General features: G+C 42.5%; 1 protein-coding gene across 1 annotated transcript in view; it reads right to left on the reverse strand.

Moving 5' to 3' along the window:
* LOC133349575 (complement C3-like) overlaps nucleotides 1-20,978 on the reverse strand; it is a 161,958-nt gene that overhangs the window by 17,384 nt on the left and 123,596 nt on the right. Inside the window, exons 34-39 of the mRNA XM_061563145.1 lie at nucleotides 18,649-18,757; nucleotides 17,917-18,019; nucleotides 6,952-7,026; nucleotides 5,510-5,615; nucleotides 2,469-2,558; nucleotides 897-986 (exon numbers count right to left, since the gene is read on the reverse strand). Of these exons, the coding sequence (XP_061419129.1) occupies nucleotides 897-986; nucleotides 2,469-2,558; nucleotides 5,510-5,615; nucleotides 6,952-7,026; nucleotides 17,917-18,019; nucleotides 18,649-18,757 (573 nt within the window). The remainder of the gene's footprint in view (nucleotides 1-896; nucleotides 987-2,468; nucleotides 2,559-5,509; nucleotides 5,616-6,951; nucleotides 7,027-17,916; nucleotides 18,020-18,648; nucleotides 18,758-20,978) is intronic.

Raw genomic sequence — 20,978 nt, forward strand, 5'->3', positions numbered from 1 at the left:
TGGAGGACGTCACCTTATAATGATTATCAATGAGGGGGGCTGTTCGATGTGGAGTTACGTCACCTGCTCATGATTATTAATGAGGGGGGGGGGGTGCTCCATGTGGCGTGACCTCACCTGCTCATGATTATTAATGATGGGGGGCGGTCCCTGTGGAGAACGTAACCTGTTCATGAAGTTTAATGACGGGGGCTGGCCGACGTGGAGTGAAGTCACAAGCGATGCACACAGGCATTCTTGGCTCATTATAGTAGGTAATAATAATGGGGGGGGGGTGTCCATTAGGAGGACGTCACCTGTGAGGGAGGCTTATCGATGTTTAGTGACGTCACCCGCTCGTGATTATTAATGAGGAGGGGTGGGGGGGTGTCCATTTGGAGGACGTCACCTGCTCATGAATATTAATTAGGGGGGCTGGTCGATGTGGAGTGACGTCACGAGCGTTAAGGACATTCCTGGGTGATTATAGTAGGTATTTTAGTTTCCAAGGTACAATATTGCAAAGTATAATTCTAAGTATTCTGCCATCTCTCTGCTTTGAGACAGGGTCGTTGCCTGAAATGTTAGCATGCTATATATTTGGAAATCATAATTCAGTGTTAATGATAATTACCAGTAACCTTAAGCAATCATAATTTGAGGATTAAACTCTTATACACGTGACAATTGTATTAGTTTTTCTGTATCGGATGGTGGAGGGTCTTAACAACACAAATTTGGTCAGATCATTAGATTGCCTAACCCAAAAATCTATGATGAATCATATTAGCTCCGAAAATGTATATGTTGAATCAATGATGAATGCCGAGTGTTTTTGGTCCAAGGCAAGAATGTAAAACAGAGATCTGGGTCCTGTTGTAAATGTCTGTACGAGTAACAGTGACACAAAACGTTACCGTAGTCGATTCCTGCAACACAGGCCGCTTCCTGTCTGTGTAGTACAGTGATTGACGTATCGAACTTTGGTTTCTTGGCAGGGCAACTCACTGACAAACACAAATATAATATATTATTGCATTTTACCAACACACCAATAGAGAAATGAAATATATCAATCAAGCAATCAACTCACAACATGCTTTCCAATAGTTTGTCATCTTTTGATATAAAAAAAGAATAACCAGTTGGCACAGTGTTGCAATTGTCAGCACAATGGACGTGCAATCTCGATGGCGCTGGTTCAATTCCTGCTTCTGGCGTGGCAGTTGAAACAGCAGTAGTTTATTTCACCCCCCACCTAATTCCTACCACGCAGTCTGAGTTCACCACAGTGAGTTGATCGGCAGGTCACGTGTGGTGGGGTAAAGTGTTGGGTTCGACCACCTCTTTCAACAAACATCTGGTTAACATAAAAGTGTTGGGAAAATACACTTTGGAGTTTGCTCTTGTGGAGACCCGTGTGCCAGGAGTGGCACAAGCAACCACTTGCAGTATTGTACCTATACCATTTTCTTTTCATAAAAAAAAACATTTGCAAAGCTTTGCTAGGTTTTGCATGGTAAGGTTTGAAGCTCAGTGTTTCAACTGTATCATACAGCTCACATTGTCTCTGACAAACAGCACTCACATCATGGGCATCTATCCAAATGCGTTCTTACAGTATAGTGTACTTATGCAAATTATATATTTGTAACAAAAACAACATTGCGTTATCAGTAGTGCATCCCACTGCGTAAAATAGCACATGCTTCATATGAACAATAGCCTCTAAATATAATATAACATGTAAAAAGTGGGTGTGAAAGATGTATTTTGGTGAGACTTGTTTTACATGTATCCGTGCTAATAGAAGGACTTCTACAACTAAACACTGGGGGTGGCACAAGAACGTTTTACGTTCCATATTGGTTTGGGAAAACACTATAAAGTACTATTTTAGGTCAACAGTCTGAGCATGTATTTCTGAATACGATATGTTCATATTTGCATGTGAAAAATGTTGTGTTTCAAATGATTGTTAAGGTCCAGACACAATGATGAATACAAAGAGTATTGCAGCAATATTTTACACCACCTGACAGCCACATAAATTAAATTGCCATATTTCAAAGCATATAATACACCGACTATTATTACTTTCAGCTCACCAGTAAGTTGAAGAACCTCACAACCAATTTATCAGCAATTCACCTAAGGACAAGATCCAGAATTAAGATCCACAATTACATCCTGAAGTCAGAATGACTTGCTGGATTTTATTCTGACTTTGTATATATTTTCTGAATTTGGTTGTGAGAATTGCTCTTCAACTTATCAGTAAGCAGAAACAATAATTGGCACGTCGATAAACGCTTGTACACGTGTCAATGTAATTTGTTTGGGTATGTCGAGTGGTGGCCAGATCGTTACGTAGTAGCCAAACCCCCCAAAAAAATCAATGAGGAAACATAACATTGGCTTAGAAAATGGACGTGTGAAGTAAACAAATATGATATGTAGCAAACAACAGCAATGCAGAGAATACTCACCCTCCACACACTGGCAGAGATCATTTTGACAAAGTGGAGACAGTTCAACATATCCCCCAGGTAAGTTGTAAAACCTGGTGCATTTGTCCTCTGAAAATGAAATTATCAATAGCGATTGGAATTTACAGTCATCGAGATTTACATCATCACCAGGGTAAATGTAGCCAGTGCACAATTGGTATGTGCACAGCTCACCTCTAAATATAGATTCGTGAGCCCCCATCAAATTGTCTCTCAGGGATATTTGCACGACTGATTGTTGCTTCTCTCTATCTCACCCCTCCGTTCCGAGCATTGATGGACTCGTCCGTCTGAACAACGCTCGCCGCTTTCCGTGGTGCTAACGTTAAGGAAAAAAAAAGAAACCGACACTTTTTTGGACGTAGAATTGTAATGTATAGTGACTTATTGTTAGTAGCTCAGCTGATTGGAGAGTATATTGAGTTTATTGATAATATTGATGTAGTTTATATTTTAGTTTTTTATCAGTTTACTATATGGTATTCATTATATAGTGTAGTGTATATCCAGCTACTTAATGTTAATAGCTCAGGTTATTGGAGAGTATATTGAGTACATTGATTATATTGATGTAGTTTATATTTAGTTTTTTCACATCGGTTTATTGTATGGTAGTAGGGTATTTGTAGTTCTTTAGAAACTCCCTTTTTGTTTTCCACATAATGCACTAGCTTGAAACGCGGTGGTTTGGCTGCTGCAGTTCTTTATTATAAAACAAATTCCCTCTCTTTATTACTGCTAATCCTACATAATACACTAGCATAATATGACTTTGAGACCCCCCACCGCCTACACATTCCGAAAGTAGTGACTAACCCTTTATCTGCATTTGTCATCAATATGCTAAATTCCTCTGTTGATGTGTAAACTCCTTTGTCTAGGCTCTCTCCTCCTCCCACCCAGCTTAAAATACGCTGCCAAGCTTAGCAGTGTTCATTAAGACGCTGTTTTTCCAACAGCTCTGTTTCTTCACCTGAGGATGGCTGCTTGCGTTGTGGCCGAAACGTCGTGAGAATTTCATGTTATTATGTTACATTTTCATTATTTCCCTTCTACGTGACTTTATCGAAAGAACCAATAATATGAATCCCTGCAGTCACGAAAGCTTTAAATCGAAACCCTGCGAATATTAAGATTTACTGTATATTGACCTCTATTTGGAGACATTACAAACCACTCTCTTCCAGTGTAGTGTAAATGGCACAAACGTTTACATAAGCAGATATTGAATAGCAGACACGTACTGTATCATGGTATGTGGATCTAAACTGATTAAGATTTAACATGCTAAATAAACAAGCAGACCATAGATTTCCTTCATATTTGTCCCTCCAAATAAAAAAAAAACTGCTAAATTAACTAAGCATTCAAAAGGTAAACAACAATATCTATGGGACCCTTTTTGCCAGTATCAAGATGATGGAGAAAGAAGAGGTTTATATAAATAGATGTAATTTATTACGTATAATTATTAGTATGCTAATTTACAAGGAAAACTTCAATATGTTTTTTTCAGGCGGGTACTGCCAAGTTTTTACAGTCAAGGATGATGATGGTATGTGTATCCCCAATTTAATTATTTGCAAGGTAATATTTCAGCATTGGGATATTTGGCCAATACCAGTTACATTGGATGTGGTTTTTTTGCTATGGGAGAAAACCGGATAATCCAGAGGAAACCCATGTGGAACAGGGGGAGAATATACAAACTCCACACACGAAAGGTGCCTTTCAGTCGGGAATGTAACCCACCCAGTAAACATGCAACGTTGAGCAAACACTCTTCTATGTTTATACTAGCGACATGCTGCCAACCGGGTCATGCAAATTAATACATGTGGATTACCGTGCCTTGGAAATGCAAGCAGCCACTTTCAACAACATCTAATCTACTCTGAAGCAAGACCTAAACACCATGGGGGAATACTTCTGGAAATGGAGGCTCAAGCCAAATCCCCACAAAACAAGTCACTGCATGTTATGTTAATAATAGGAGCACCAAGCACACTCTGAGAGTGGCCTTCTGGGAAAACATTGTGCGACACAACCCCACTCCAACTTATCTTGGAGTGAAGCTAGAGCATACGCTAACCTTCCATGACCACCTAAAAAAGGTAGCCACCAATACCAAAACAAGGGTCAAACCTGGTCCAGAAACTCACAAGCACAAGCTGGGAAGCATTAGCACCAGTGCTACGGACATCACCGATGTAATCTTGGATACTCTGTAGCCGAATACTGTGCACCAGTATGAACCAGAAGTAGTCAAACTCGAATTGTTCATGTCCAACTGTACACTGTAATGCGGTGTGTCATGGGAACCCTTAAGCCGACCCCAACCCACTGGCTGCCCGTGCTGTCACACATCTTTCCCCCACCCCCATCAGCCACAATGCTGCAACCCTCAGGAAAGTCCTGCGAATCCAGGAAAACGGTCATCCTCCTCCCATTCATAAGGACCTATATAACATCCCACATCATTGCTTTAAGTCACACAAGCCCTTTGGGACCCACGTGTTTAACCTTCAACAATGTGAGTTCAACTGCAATGAAGTTTGGAGAGCTGAATAGAGTTCAAAATAACTCACAAACGCCTTGCGAAGGACGCAAGATAGAAGATACCTGGATTTGATCTTCCACAAAGCTCATGGTCCACCCTAAACCACATCCGCACAAACCATCGCAGATGCAGATACCTGATGCACAAATGTAAAGCTAAAAACTCTCCACTGTACGACTGTGGTCATCCAGAACAGACCATACAACATATATAATACAATGTCCAATCCACTAATATGAAGGAGACAGCACAGTGATACACTCCGCTGGTCCTGATGCGGTTGTCTGGCTTGACGACCTGAATGTGAAATTGTAGTTGTTGCTCTGCATCTACATCAGCAATACGAAAGAATAACTGTTGGCCCAATGTTTACTGAGCACGTCCTTCTTGCTGGCTGTTGCCAATGCACCAGCCTGCCATCCAATTTAGGGAGTGCCCTTGAGCATGTCTGTGTACTTACGTGGGCTGTAGTAGTCATAAACAGAAGCAGTTACGGGCTGTATCATATCCGATCTCAGCATTTGCTTGATCTTGAAAGCAAAGCAGTAATCCTCTGTGCTGGAGACCTGCAACAAAGCAATTGCACACAACAGTAATGCATGATACAATGCACACTGACCTTAATAATTGAATAATTATTCAGTACATTTGGTATTGGCGCCATTGCAATAATGCAGGGCTTTCAGGAAGGCACTGCATTGTGTAATCATCTGCAGTAGCTTGTAATGTGTAATCCCAATTAAGTAATTCGAGGGTAATATTTCAATTTTTTCAAATTTGAACTGATGCCTATTCCCAATGGCCTACTTGTTTGGAATGATGTTACATGATCTTTAGTGTATTTACAGTTAATAAGGCGGCCTTCCAGATTCAAACCGCAAGGCTCTGCAACAAGCAGTGAACTCTGCCAAATCTTAGATTAATTTGAGACAGCAAAGACAATGTAATTTTGAATGGTGGTAAGATATAGACCTTGTATTTCTCCAGGTCATCTGATTTACTTCCACACTGATAAACACTCATATATTTGCTGAAAACATCTCAATATATAGAGGACTGCAAAGCTTATGTCATTGTTGGTGTTGGATCATTGCCTGGCTGCGAATTAAATGTAGACATCAACGTCTACTCACTGAATAAGTGCTGGTTCACCTCTTCAATCCGGGCTCGTAGCCACAATCAGGGCCTTATTTGTAGCCACAGTTCAGCTCTGGCTTGTGCAATAGTACGATGTATTTAACAAGTAATGATTATGACAATTATTTGTTTTTGATAGTCGCCTCCTATATGCCGAGGCATTGTATAGCTCTTCACACAAAATACAAGTGACTAACATTTGCAATTACGATTAGCACAGATCGCTACGTACGGTGTGAACGAAGTTCAACATGCATAAATACGTAACATTTGAGACATATTTCAAACCATTTGAAGGGGCACCCCCAGAGTCATTTTATGTGTGTGGCACAAGGCGACTCAGCCCCTGTCCTGTAAGTAGGTCTACCAGTAGGCAGCAATAACTGCCATGTGTAATCTTCATTAAGTCATTTGTGGGCAAGTTTTCAAATTTGGACCATGTCATCAGAACACAATGACCTACTCTTGTGAATGATGTCACGGGATCGTTAACATTTATTGTGAACCAGAAGGCACGTAGTATTTTATGGTAAATATACAAAGCATTATTAACGAGAACAGCCAATCAGATTCGATCCACGAACCACTGTTATTGAACCATGTCACCACTCCCAACAAGCGATAAGCTCATGCCAGCCAGTTCAGGACACAAGACATTCACCAATATTGAGCAAAGTTATTTTTTTACCTAATTATATAAAGGCCTTATCTTTACAAATTATGCATAAATACAGTAGGTAACAACTTAAATTAACAATGGCTTACCTTATCCAAATATATAATGAGCACCGAGTCCGTGATTTCATAATAACTGATGTACTTGTCTACAGAATCCTTCAGCTGTAAATGTATGCGAGCAGAGCACGTGGGAACATGTGAGATCAGAGAATTGACAACCATTGCACATTTAGCTTTATACCGACGAGGTGTCTGTAAACATCGTATTAAATTTCACTTATAGAGCATTCTGGATAATACTTTGAATAAAAATGTAATTCCGGATAACACATCGACTGCTGCCTCAGGCCTCTTTCTGAAGGGAGTTTGTAAGTTATCTCCCCATATTCTGCATCGCATAGCTAAACAAAATGCAAGCGTTTAACGCATCACTTTTTTTTAGCTCACTGATAAGTTGAAGAACAATTAGCACAGGTAAAATTGTACCTACAGTAACTCTAAATCTGGCTGTGATAAATGTTTTTCAACTTAGTAAAGAGCAGAAGCAATCACAATTGGCATGTTAAAAGCTTGTAAACAATGTCCGTTTCATTTGTTTGACTGTGTTGAGTGGTGTTGGGTCTTAACGACACACATTTTGTGTAAATGTTTACATGACCTCACCCAAAAATAATTTACGAATCATGATACTGGATGAAAAAACCGTGTTATATTTTAGTATTTCTATGCTATAACATCTGGTAAACAAGCAGTACTTGGTTAGCATGCCTGAATGTTTATTATCTCCAGAAGGCAAACCTGGTCCATAATTTTGGGGGTTTGCTTATACTTATATCGTGTCTACAGTATATGCAGCCATGGGCTGTACAGAACCACGGGCATATTTTCTTTATAAACAGTCTGTCGTAGGCAGATGGAAAAATACAGTTGAACAGGGACAGGGAGTCGACTGCAATGATGGCTGTGGAAAGGAAGTATATATAGCAAATATATACAAAGCGCTTGTTTACCCAGAAAACTTAAAGAAAATCAATACTTTTTTGAGGAGGGTTCTGGCATTTTTTTACAATAGGGGGCAATGATGTTACATATAATTCCAATCGAGTAATTTGCAGGAAAATGATCAGCATTGGGATATTTGGTCAATAGCAGTTTTAGTTATGGGGGCAAACCGGAGAACCCAAGGGTAACCAATGCAGAACAGGGGAAGAACATACAAACTGAACGTAGAAGGTACCCAAGTCGGAAATCAAACCCAGGGCCTTCTTTTCTGTGAGGCACGAGTGTTACCATTACTCCACCCTGCTGAGCCAAGGGGCCGTCCATCAATGACGTCACGCGATTTTGGCCGATTTTTGACCGCCCCTCGTGACACGATGTCACAAAAAGTCAGAGCTCCCCCTCAAATATGACGTCACAAAGCTCTGCCCCCCCCCCCCCCCAAAACCATATTTCCATTTTTAAAGTAAAACATGCTTCAAATCACTTTAAACTATTGTCTCTGTAGTGCGTATTTAATGTAGTACTGCACTTTGATGTTGTAGGAGAAAACGTGTATTAAAAAGGCGTTGGAAAGCTGAAAAATTGTCTGTTTGTGGGTTTGTGTGTGGCTTTGTATGTGTTGGAACGTTTGCGAACGATTTTGCTCTCCAACGGTGGGGTCGTAAAATAAAAATAGCCAGGTACCACGCCTTAAGCCCCACCGTGAGCAAGCGCTATTCCTTTTTCACATCCGTCAAATTTAAATTAGTTTAATTAGCGATTTATTGCGATTTTTGTGTGCTTCCTTTTTCTTCTTGATTCTTTCGGTAAAGTCACGTAGAAGGGAAGTATAAAATAATAAAAATAAAACAATAAAATAATTCTCACGACGTTTCGGCCACAACGCAAGCAGACGTCCTCAGGTGAAGAATGAAACACCACCAAGCTTGGAGCGTATATTTAAGCTGGGTTGGAGGGGTGGAAGAAGAACGCCTTGACAAAAAAAATTGCTTATCAAGAGGAATTTAGCATATTTATGGGAAATGCGTAGCAGGAGTTTCAAAGTCATATTATGCCGTGCATTATGCAGGATTAGCAGCATCAAAGGGAGAGGATGGGGGTAGCATTAACAAAGGGAAGGAATGTTAATAGTATGTAGCTGCAGTAACTAAACAACCACGTAAAAAACTAAAGTATAAACTACATAGTATCATCAGTATACTAAATATAATCTCCAATAAGCTGAGCTATTAACAGTAAGTAATATATTACAATTCTATGTTGCAAAAAATATAATATGCTTCCAGCTAAACTTTTTTCTCTTACATCACACGGGTCTACCCCGTACTATATACTACCATAGACAAACCCAACATTAAATTATATACTGTATTACTATACACCACTCTATACCTTCGTCTATAATATTACCCTAAGTATTATTCTACCCACCCTACTGTATACCACACTGCTGTATATTCACGACACAATTACGATACTGTATATTACCTTATACATTGTATTAAACATTACAATTTTATACTATTTATACAATCTGCTATACACTATACCATTAACTGTCGCGTGAAAGATACTAAGAGGAAGCAACGAAATATGTCAATGGGAGAGTGTTGGAAGGAGACTTGCAGTGGAGCAAAGAATCCATTCCCTGTGGAGAATGCAAGATATATAGTCAATGCCAGTGAGTGGACTGCAGTCTGAAAGTCACCGTAAACGTGAACACAATCAGTTAAGATCCGAAATGGTTTATTACGTCCTTCCAATGATTGCTGAGCCAGAATCCATCTTCTCGGTTGAAATTGTCTCTGTGTTTGTATATGTGGATCGCCTCATGAACGAATCTCTCATGGTAGCCAGATTGCTTGCAGAGAACCTCTGTCTTGGAGAAGTCAATGACATGTGAGCCCACTGAATTGTAACAGTGATCTGCCACAGCTGAGGTGTTTGTCCTACCGTGTTTCAGGTCTGCTTTATGTTCATGGATGTGGTCCGAGACATGTCGTTTGGTTTCTCCAATGTAACTGCTACCACAGAGGAAACTTAATTTGTAGACGCCAGGGTACTGTATGTCTGGAACCACATCTTTACAGACGGGACCAGATCACGAATTTTATGTACTGTGTTGAATCGGACCTGGATCTTGTGTTTAATCAGGATTTTGGAGATATTTTGGTTTCTCCAATGTAACTGCTACCACAGAGGAAACTTAATTTGTAGACGCCAGGGTACTGTATGTCTGGAACCACATCTTTACAGACGGGACCAGATCACGAATTTTATGTACTGTGTTGAATCGGACCTGGATCTTGTGTTTAATCAGGATTTTGGAGATATTTTTTGTGACCCCAGCAATGTAGGGTAAGGTGATGGTTTTGAAAGGCTCCTCAACAAGATCCTTCTTGATAGTTGGAGTGATGGCTCTCTGTGGCCTGATGCGTTTGGGTGGAATTATAATTGATTCCTGCTTGTGTGTTAGAGTGGCCGCACAGCATGACTATCGACGCAAAGTATGTGTGACATTTCTTGTAAATCCTATCGCAAAGCACGGATTGTATTGACGGACAGTACAAGTCATATGGAATAGACTGAACAGGATTTGAAGAGCGAGGAAGGATGTCATCCACTTTCAAAATTTGTGCTGCAAACAGAGATGGGAATTTATGAGATGCTCTGTTTGTTGTCCGTTCTGGAATTTTAAGACCTTCGCTGATTTGAACAACTGGTAAAGGAGGAGGAAAAAATGTCTGTTACCACACTAAAATAGGAGCTTCTTGGTTTCAAATAGCACTTGTTGTCGGTGCATATACAATCTGTGTCAAGTATTGGTTTGTTCGTACGTGCACGTCGTACCATTTCTGATCTCTGGACAAGAGGTTTTGTTCCTGGAGCTCAGACTCTGTTGGCTCGTTGTATTTAGCCACTGTCAGAAAATTATCGACAATCAACTATGACCAAATTTCGGCTAGAGTGTTTCCTGCAATCTTAAAATTCTTCTCTAAATCAGCATCGATGGTAATACCTCTTTCGTTCAAATGACTACTGTAGTGGTCATGTGGTAATACCAATCCAGTAAGTTCCTTACTGAGTAGTACCATTTTTCTCTCGACCCTATTAAATGCGCTTTTTCCTGGAGCGTTGGTAGCGAGGAATAAAGCGTTGGAATCGTGCTGAAGAAAGTGGTAGACTGCAACCTTAATCACTTTTTGGTATCTCGGGTTCTCGTCCGAGCCACCATCAACTGTCGACACTAATGTAACGGGTTCCGGAGACACTTGTAGAGGTAACTTCTTTATTACAACACAACACTCCAACAGTCCTGATACTCTGTTACAGCCTAGGTACACAGCCTAGATACTCTACTCTGGCTACGCTCTGGAACTCGCCCTCACAAGGTCGTAGAGTTGGGAGTTCCAGAGTCCCAGCGCTGGCTCTCACAGCATCCCAGGGTCTTCAGATGGCTGGTCGTGGGTCTTGGGTCTTGAGTTACAACTGGGCCCCGATCATCCAGGGAGCTCTCCTTTTATGCCTGGTCCAACGAGGGGTGGGGCCGTGTGCGCCACCAGACATCCCACAGAGCACACACAGCCCCCCCCCGTTGGCGGCGCCCAGGGGATTAAGCGCCTGGGAACTCAACGCCTGGCGCCCAGAGGCTTAAGCGTCTGGACCCCCTGGGAACCCAGCGCCTGGCGCCCAGAGGCTTAAGCGTCTGGACTCGCCTGGGATCCCAGAGCCCCCAGCAGCCCCTCCCTTCTTATGTCACTACATTACCCCCCTCTACGTAGCCTCCAGCCATCCCGGCTGTCAATAATTAGAAAGTTTAAATTAACGAAAGGGAGAGAGAGAAAAAAAATATGCGAGCCTCAACAGGAAAAGAAAAGAGAACAAGAAAGCAACCATAAAAACCATAACCAACCTGTACAACTCTACACTATATACAAGCATCAATCAACAAAAAGGTGAAGCAATGACACGTGAACAAACGACCCGCGGCACACATAGCCCTCCTCGGGATCCACATAGAAAACGGGGAATTAACAACAACAAATATACAGATTCCGACGCGTTGGATGCACAACCAACACCGGTAATCGAACCGAAATCACATAACCACCACATGGATGGCAGGGATCCACACCACTCTGCCAGCCTCCCATCCGTCAGGTGGAGAGAAGGCGAAGACTAACATGTCGAGCATCCCTCTACACACACTTATCCGGACGTCTGTCTACATCCCGGGTCGAGAAGTCGTACTTCAGGGCCGACCCATGTACTGGGCAAAGAAGTCGCACTTCAGGGCTGCTCCAGTATCTACATTTTTAAATATATATATAAAATTTACATGACACAACCAAAATAAATCTGCCTGCTCCTGTCCATAAATGGTGGCCGCACGCGCGAACCGCATCTCCAAGGCATCCTGTGCTTGCGTCCCAGCAGCCCTCAATGAGGACCACCACCGACATTACATGTCAACCGTTTGCACACCCCGCCTTTCCAACGTGGCGTCTCCATCCTAAAACCACGCACGTCGGCCATATCGGGGGGGACTTCAACCCAGTCTCTCTCCAAGACTCGCATCGCAGCATATAGCTGTACCGACCGATCTGAGACCCAATCTCTCTCCAAGACTCGCATCGCAGCATATAGCTGTACCGACCGATCTGAGACCCAATCTTTCTCCAAGACTCGCATCGCAGCATATAGCTGTACCGACCGATCTGAGACCCAATCTCTCTCCAAGACTCGCATCGCAGCATATAGCTGTACCGACCGATCTGAGACCCAATCTCTCTCCAAGACTCGCATCGCAGCATATAGCTGTACCGACCGATCTGAGACCCAACCTCTCTCCAAGACTCGCATCGCAGCATATAGCTGTACCGACCGATCTGAAACCCAACCTCTCTCCAAGACTCGCATCGCAGCATATAGCTGTACCGACCGATCTGAGACGACCCATTGTTCACTCCCTGCACAACATGCACCCTAACAACTGAGGGATACAGTCCCAACGTAACGGGACAACTACACCTGAACACCACGAATCTCCAGCCCACTGTTTCAACGCGCCTCGGAGTGTTTCAATCTCGGGCCGTCAGGGCGAGCCTACAGCTCCAGATGTACCACGGAGGGTCTCAACCTCCAGGCCGTCAGGTCAAGCCGTCAGCTATTCTATGACGGGACCACACTCTCCGAGCCCTGTGAGCGTGCAGCCCACTAGGCTAGACATGCCACGGAGTGTTTCAATCTCCGGGCTGTCAGGTCAAGCCGTCAGCCATAGCATGACGGGACCACAACTCTCGTGTTAGACACGCAACACCCGCTGGGACATCCTGGTCAGGATCTGCACCCCAAGATATTTGAGAGCCAGCATGACAATTCCAATCCTTGGCACCATGTCACCATCTCAAGATAAATGCCCCATACAGTATATACATCGTTAACAATGACAGCACAAGCTATACATTAACAATCACGAACAAAGCTCAATACAAACCATACATTGTTAACAATCACAAGCAAAGTTTCGCACACACATTGACAACACTCACGAGCGAAGCTCCACACAGTTTACCCAACAACAGTCACGACTCCCCGACGACAACGAAGAAAGTATCAACAAAAAAAATCATTAATCCGGAGCGCGTAAAATGTACGAAGTGTCAGGGGCCTGGTCTCCCGACCTCCAACCTTTGGCCAGAGCAGCAAAGGCGGCGAGCAGCGTGTCAGTCCATGTGCCGGCCCCGGCGCTGGTTACAGTAAGAATGGCGCCCTCACTGTCCGGTCGCAGCGCTGATGACGCGGTATGCTAGGTTGAAGCCAGCTGTCGTCCGGCAGTGAAGGTCGCAGCGCTGATGACGCGCGGTTGCTAGGTTGCAAACAGCTGTCACCCGGCGGTGAGGGACGCAGCGCTGATGACGCGGCGTCGTCGGGTTGGCACACGCTGGGCCCGGAAGTGACGTCGCTCCCAGCGGTCACTGCTCCTCTGGTGGAAGTGATGTAATTCCCGGAAGCATCTCCCACATCCGTGGGGGGAATGGCGGCGGCGGGCTCGGGCGAGCGCCGTGCCTCCTCTCTCCCTCCCGCCATCGGCCGCGAGCACCGCAGCTCGCCCAGGAGGGAGGCGGTGGCGCAGAGCAGCTCTGCGAGGTGAAGCAGCGCCTCCTCCATCTCTGCTCCCGAAGCTGGAGAGGGGACGGTCGGCGGAGCAGACAGCTGCTCAGCCGGCGGTGCGGCGTTGTTGTCGGCCGGCGTTGGCCGCCCCATCGCTGCTTGTTCCCCGACATCGCCGTCAGGACTGAAGGTACGTGGCTTACTTCTTATCTTCATAGCCACTTCTAACACTAAATGTAACGGGTTCCGGAGACACTTGTAGAGGTAACTTCTTTATTACAACACAACACTCCAACAGTCCTGATACTCTGTTACAGCCTAGGTACACAGCCTAGATACTCTACTCTGGCTAAGCTCTGGAACTCGCCCTCACAAGGTCGTAGAGTTGGGAGTTCCAGAGTCCCAGCGCTGGCTCTCACAGCATCCCAGGGTCTTCAGATGGCTGGTCGTGGGTCTTGGGTCTTGAGTTACAACTGGGCCCCGATCGTCCAGGGAGCTCTCCTTTTATGCCTGGTCCAACGAGGGGTGGGGCCGTGTGCGCCACCAGACATCCCACAGAGCACACACAGCCCCCCCCCCCCGTTGGCGGCGCCCAGGGGATTAAGCGCCTGGGAACTCAACGCCTGGCGCCCAGAGGCTTAAGCGTCTGGACCCCCTGGGAACCCAGCGCCTGGCGCCCAGAGGCTTAAGCGTCTGGACTCGCCTGGGATCCCAGAGCCCCCAGCAGCCCCTCCCTTCTTATGTCACTACACTAACATTGGTTTGACCAATCGAGCAATACCACTCCTTGTAATGACGTCAAACTCCTCGAGAGTAAGAAATTTTTCGAAATCAAATCCATGGCTGAATGCTGTTGATGATGAGTATTTTCCAGATCTGATTGCTATGTAGGTCGGTCCCAAATAACCAACAGCTTCTCGGTTTCCTAGACCATTAGACTAAATTTGGATTCCGGCATAGATCGAAGGAATTAGCTTGTGTCCTGCGGCCACAACCCAGTGATGGTCAGGCAGACTGACTCTGTACTCGACGTGCATCAGCAATGGACTGTGCTTGTTAGCAGCGGTCAACCATATTGGAACACGAGCTTTGTCGTCTTGACTCACAAAGCACACATCGTTCAGTCCTAGCATGGACGCCAACTCTTATAAGTGCCTTATTCTTCTTGGTTCTTTCGGTAAAGTCACGTAGAAGGGAAGTAATAAAATAATAAAAATAAAACATAATAAAATAATTCTCACGACGTTTCGGCCTCAACGCAAGCAGCCGTCCGTCAAGTAGACAGACTCTGTCTACTTGACGGACCTGTTCTCCACCTGAGGACGGCTGGTTGCGTTGTGGCCGAAACGTCGTGAGAATTATTTTATTATGTTTTATTTTCATTATTTTATTACTTCCCTTCTACGTGACTTTACCGAAAGAACCAAGAAGATGAATCCCTGCAGTCACGAAAGCTTTAAATCGAAAAGTGCCTTATTGTTGCCGTACAAAACAAACCGTCGATATGTTTGGCATGGTGATCGTTCTGTGCTCTAATGAGTTTCACAAGGACCGTTGACACATGACGCTGCCCTTCAAGAGATGAACTGCGCTTCGGCAAAAGACGGAGGTAGAGCCCACTTCTACTGATTGCAAAGCCATCCATCTTCAACTGTTCAGTCAGCTGATCTAATGATTTTATGCTTCTGTACACATCGCTCTGCCTTCTTTCATGCGATGCCGACCCATGCATAGCAATATTCACAATAGCTTCCAGTAATGGAAGGCTGATCTTCCTCAATTTTCGGCCTACCAGGCTTGGTCCTGACGTCCAGGCATGTGTGTAGGTCTGGATTATCTTCAAATAGAGCATTTAATTTTATTTTCTTCTCATCTCTTGCTTTCTGTGCTCTTTTTTGATCACCCTTTTTCTTCTTCAACTGGTTTTCCAATTCAGCTTTTTTTTCCTCTTCTTCTCTGCCAGTTCCACATCCTGTTGCTGTGTAAGCATTCCATGTTTTTGGCGTTCATACAAGCCGACCAGATCAGAATTCAGAATGTCAATCTGTGACTGCAAATGCAGGTGGGCTGTAGCAATTCTTAATGTTGCTGAATTGCTAGTACGAGGCGCTGAATCATCAGCCTGAGCATCAGTCACTTGTCCATCAGACTGCGATACAGAATTCTGAGGTCTTTCGACAGGCACATTTTGTTTTTTTTTTATTGGCAGATGATGTTTGTTTAGCCCAAAACGTAAGAAGTGTTAATTTTCTTGTGGTGGGAATCGCTTTTAATTCTTGCAACTAATGATCAACTTTAACTAGCAAATCTGTATATTTTTTTACATTTCATTCCACTTTTTAACCAGTTCTTCTTGCCAAACCTTTCTGCTCTTTGTAGGATATGCCAGCACGTACGTGTCAAAAGGATACTGGTACATTTTATTTGTATCCATCGTAGCGGTCAATTCGCTTCAAAAACAATTATTTGAGATTTTATTGGTGTAATATAAACCTTAATTATTAAATTGTATAAATGTTGTATATTTTTATTATGATTTGAGTTGAGAGTAATGACCAGCCTGAATATTTTAAATAGATAGTGTTAAATTCATGAATTATTTGATGAGCTATTCTATGATTATTTGATAACTATGATTACTCAATTAATTCAAACTGAAACTGATACGAAGTATTAAAAAAAAAGAAATGAGCTATTACGGGGCACCTTTATATACACATGTAAAAACAACTACATTTCAATTATCTGCGCAACTTATTTTATTTGTGAGAATGAATAGTTCTTGCGCACTATTTATTATTTTTTGCACATAAAATACTTCATCGTGCACACGATATACTGAATCGTGATTGGTTTACATTTTTTTTTCATTTCCATAATGGAACTACGTAGTTAAATCAAAGATCCTAAATGGTTAAATTCAGTCACTCATGGTTCATAGTAGAACAATGACGAAAAGAAGCATGACGCCATTTTCTGGGTACAAAGATTTCATGGAGGAATAATTAATCATGGAGGACGCGTTGGCTATTGTACGCTTGCCGACTGACGTATATTTAGTAGGTACTCTATGATTAATTATCCCTCCATGCTCAAAAATTGCTGTTTGATATCTTTGTATCCAATAACTTTTCCCCTCTATATTATTAATGTTATCGTAACATAACAGTATAAAAATGTAACACTGATTTTAAAAAAATATTTAATAAACAAATGTGTGTGATTTAAAATTATGTCGATTGATATGACATGAATAATAGTACTTACGTTTTAAAAAGTATTATTCGAAACTATCAAGCGTTTTTAATATAACGACTGCATTAAAATTGTATTTGCACTTCCTCTTCCTGACGAAGTATTATTCTCCATAAAAGTGTGACGTAGTTAGACTTCCGGTTCTTATGTTTAACATAATATAATCTATACTCTCAATAAAAAGTTACCTTAATAAATTGAAATAATAAAAAAAATGAAAATTAATCAAAATGAGTGTTGTTATAACAATTCTATTTAATTACGTAAGTTCTTTATATTTGTAATGCGAGCCTAAGAGTCCTTTATTACATATTCATTTAAAGTTGCGCATTTTGATGTGACGTCAAATTATGCAGAGGTCACAAATGTCTGACCCCCCTCTCCCCCTAGGTGCGTGACGTCATTCACGGACGGCCCCCAAATATGTCAATTATAATTATGCTTTAAAAAGGATAGAGAACTGAAATGTTGGCCATATATAGTTGAGTCAATATTTAACTAGGCCTCAAAAAGTTTGTATCTGTCCATGCTGAAAGATGCTGCATCCAAACGTGATGTTAGGTGTCCTATATCTCTGTGTGTCTGGGAATCCTGCCTTGTTAACATTACAAATATTGTATGTCCACTCCAATTCACAATAACAGCTTTCTCGGTATAATGTTATGCGTGAGTGTGTCTTACCTGGATGAGGTCATTTTTATCTGGAAGAAATCCAGTTAACATGTTCACTTCTATAATTGTCATTCCAGATTCCTTTGAAAGGTCCTCTTTTCGTGGCTTATATCTGCATCACACAATAAACGCATAAAGCAACTGCAATTTTATCTTTAAAATTAATTTATAAATTCTGCATAGTCTATCTTATTTTATATTTATAGAGCACCTTAGCTCAAAACAATTCAGATAGTTTAAAGAATCAACAAAAAATAATTTAGATGGCAGGGGCTTGCAAGGACAGGAATGAGTGACCACAAAAGAAGACACATAGAGGTCACGAAATAGCAGGGAAGGGATGGGAAGGAGTGGAGGGGTGAGGACGGGAATGGGCAATGGGCACACCCAGTGGCAGATGTCCCTGTGTGACACTAGGTGACTCAGCATCTGACCTGCAAGCAGGTATTAGTCTGCCAGAAATTTGCCGATGATTGCTGCTGTGTGCAATCCTAACTGAGTGCGAGTAATTTGGCAAATTTTGACCATGATGTATTGACACACAATGGCCTTTTCAATGACGTCATGGGTTCTTGATATTTAAAGTGCCTTGAGATTTTATCCATGGTGTTATATCATCTGTAATAATTAACTGATGCTGGTGGCAAGCAGAAAGCACACAAAATGCCAGAATAGTTAATTATGAATGCTTTGTTCAATAAACAAGCACATGATACACAGACTGCTACTGCTGAGACACACCTGGTACACAAGTTCATGCGATACACTGCTTCAACGCCTCCTTCGTCACCGATATCTCTCTTCCGCCGCCTCTTCCCATCAAACCAACCCAAGCGTCCTTGCGGCCTCTCTGTGTACAACAAACATTGGGCATTCACAACACTTATTAGTTGAGTACATTTGGTATTTGTGCCACGTTTTGCGTTTCGTTTGTTGTCCTTCCCCCACACCTCCGATTAGCATGGTTGGCTACATACAGTACGGAACAAGTTCACCATACATACATATCACGCAGGCGCAGTGTGCAGTAGTTTCACAGTAGAGGGAAATTTTGCTGTGTCATACCAATTGAGTCATGTGCACTGGTTCGAATTTGGCAAATGTGGACTATTAAACTTTCACACAATGGCCTTCGATTTTAAAACAATGTCACAGGATCTTTAATGCCCATGGTGAACCAGACAGCATGTATGTTTTGGTTAATTCACCCGTAGTATTAACCGAAGTGGTCAGCCGGAATTGTAGATGTTTACATTATAAGGCAATGTTGATGCGAGTAGTGGACATGAATCTCAAAACAACTTCTGTGAAGCTTCACCACCACACGTGTACTCACCAAGATGTCCTTTTGCTAGGGATTTCCTGGCTACTATAGACTGCTTCAATTATACTTGGTATGTTAAGTCTGCCACCCATATTCGTAGTCATATGTTTGACTTGGTGTGCATTCGAGGACTCTCTGTAGCTAACTTTTCCATTGTTGACCCTTGTGTGTCCGATAATTCGGTGGTATTTGACCTTTTGGTTCCTTCACTTCAATTTTAAAGCAAGATTGGATTTTACAGCGTCAAATTAATCACTTCAGACATGTTTTCATCAGCAATCATGATGCCTCCACTTTCCGATTTAAATGATGCTCCCTTGGAGGCAACAGTTGAAGTCTATTTTGCTACATTTAATTATATACTGGACACCCTGGCTCCCTTTAATTTGTGCTGGATCTCAGCAGTTAAACCCTCACCTTAGAACACATGAGTTATGTACGCTGATGTTTACATGGCCAAAGTTGCACTGTAACTCGTCTTTAATTTTCAATTCATGAAGATGTGAGCATTGGCCTGTCGTTGATGTTCTCATGCAGTTACTGGTTATACCACTATCTTCGATGAATGTGAAAGCCAGGAGGTGTGATGTTTAGGTCTCAAATGACAGGTTTATTCTAAATGGCTTGGTTGTTCCACTGTTCGCCAGCATTATTCCAGATCCGGGTAAGATTCTAGGATGTGACAGCGCGATCCCAGAAGGGGTATTGGGGCTTGAGTTGGTGACGAAATACAGGAATTACTCGCCAACTGCAGACTTGCCAACCGCGGTTTCATCTATACATGGTTTATTATTTGTATACTAATTCACCACAGTGGCCTGGAAATTTGAGTACAGTATTCACGGGTAAGCACAGTGTTAAGTCACATGGCGTGTGTATCACGTCATTGCATCACAGCATGACATAATTGTATTGTGACGTGATTAAAGACGCACTGTAGCGATAAAATTTATTTTTTTCTTCCGATTCCGGGAAAGGGTTAATATTGCCCTTTATCATGGACCTCGGAGTGTGCAGTGAGTGGTGAAGGTGGAAGTGTTGCGTCTGTGGCCCAGATGAAGAGGGTTGGCTTAGCCCCTCTTTCTAACCAGCCCTTCCCCCATCATCTTATTATCATCGTAAATATTAAAGGTATGTAAAGTTAATGTAATGTTTACTTTTATTTAATGTTGTGTCATTTACTGTATTGTATTCGGTGTTTAGTTAATAAACAGGCAACTTAATCTATGACGAGTCTGACCGCGGCAGTGGTTCCCCTAACCCCTATTTCTCATAGGCTCAGTACTTTACCAACCGCGGATTTGCCTAGTAATATGGAGACAGTTTGCAAGTTTCTATTTTACATGGGGCTTAAAGGTCATCCTACTGTCTATCATAACCCCAAGATATCTTGGAGTGGGGTCATAGCAGACCGGGCTACCACATGACACATCAAGGGTAGCATCTGCTGCATTACTGTTTAGGTGGAAAGCACTTAGTGGTTTTGGATAGGTCTGGCCTGAGTCTCCAGTGATGGAACTATGTCTCCAATAAAGTTAGAGCAGCCGTTTGTTTTTTGGGCAATATTCTCAAGGTTTGTGTCCTGCGCAGCAAAGGTTATGTTATATGCAAATTTGCAACATGATGTACATGGCAGGTCACTTATATACAGTAAGTCCTCGTTTAACATTGCTTCACACTAAGTTGTTTCGTTATACCGTCTTCAATATTTTATGGTACAAACTCACTTAATGTCGTTTTACGCTTC

Source organism: Lethenteron reissneri, chromosome 30 (assembly GCF_015708825.2).
Source record: "Lethenteron reissneri isolate LAM-NWPU_2019-01 chromosome 30, ASM1570882v1, whole genome shotgun sequence".
NCBI lineage: Eukaryota > Metazoa > Chordata > Hyperoartia > Petromyzontiformes > Petromyzontidae > Lethenteron > Lethenteron reissneri.